Consider the following 1,082-nt stretch of genomic DNA (forward strand, 5'->3'; position numbering starts at 1 on the left):
GCATTGTACGATCAGATCGAGGAACAGAGACAGTTTTATTAGCAGAAGCTCAACACAAGCTACAGCAGTCAAAACACCCTGAAGCCCAGATATCTGACTGTTATATCTATGGTACAAGTACTGCTAATCAACGAATCGAAGCTTGGTGGAATCAATTAAGTAAGGGCTTACTATTTCGCTGGAGAGTATGTATAATTCCCCTGCTATTCTACTCCGTACGAGAGCTAATAAGAAAAACTAGGCTTACTTTCAGTCTCTTCAAGAGAAAGGGGCCTATTCTAAGGATAATCTAGCGGATCAAATTGCATTATATGCAGTTTACATGCCAGTCCTTCGCCTTGAGATAACCTCCTTCGTACGAACCTGGAATAACCATCCTATTCGTGTACAAAAGAACCGGCCACATCTTGTCTCTGGCAAGCCATTTATGAACTTTAACTATCCCAAAAATGGCGTGCTTAACTATGGCCTTGAATTTGATGAGAATCTCCTTTCTTCCTTGCAAGAAGATGTACGAGAATGGGGTATGTAATTTATCTTCTTTTAAGTCCCTAGCTAATCTTTAAAGATCCTGAAGAATATCTGCCTCTTATTACTTATAATTGGACCTTATTCCAATTGAAGGAGCTTAACTTTGATCCTGAAAACCCCCCAAAGTATGCTGGAGGAGATGTTTTCACTCCTTATCATACGACTTACTTTAATTTACGAGCTAGGATTTCGGCTCATATTGATCAAGGGAATGAGCCAGAACTAGGCCTATCAAGCCGGCCAGTTGGAGGATTCAATTGGGAACCAGCAACTAATCAGAATATCTCGCAGGTGGAGGTTTCGTACGATCAAGAGGCACCTGAGGATGGAGACTAGCTAAATCTAGTGCTAGCTTAGAATAACCTACACCGCTACTTAATATATATATATTTCCCCTCTCTTTGTACGAAGAACAAAACTGCAAAATTCTTCTTTATACTTATAATGAGTTCCTGGACCCCTTACTGCCCTCGTACGGGTAGGGAACATGGAGATGCTCTTGCTTGTGGCTCATGTCTTGCTCAACGGAGCAGGACTTCGCCGCCTTGTTC

At 41.7% G+C, this 1,082-nt stretch overlaps 1 protein-coding gene across 1 annotated transcript; it reads left to right on the forward strand.

Annotated features, from left to right (window-relative positions):
- Positions 1–322: 322 nt before the first annotated feature.
- BDV14DRAFT_206546 (uncharacterized protein) lies at positions 323–867 on the forward strand (the record flags this gene model as incomplete). The annotated part of the gene is made up of 3 exons (XM_073774929.1): positions 323–524; positions 569–656; positions 717–867. 3 exons carry the CDS (start codon positions 323–325, stop codon positions 865–867), a joined length of 441 nt encoding a protein of 146 aa, XP_073621567.1.
- Positions 868–1,082: the final 215 nt, after the last annotated feature.

Source organism: Aspergillus stella-maris (assembly GCF_047715825.1).
Source record: "Aspergillus stella-maris strain CBS 113639 unplaced genomic scaffold BDV14scaffold_247, whole genome shotgun sequence".
Lineage (NCBI taxonomy): Eukaryota > Fungi > Ascomycota > Eurotiomycetes > Eurotiales > Aspergillaceae > Aspergillus > Aspergillus stella-maris.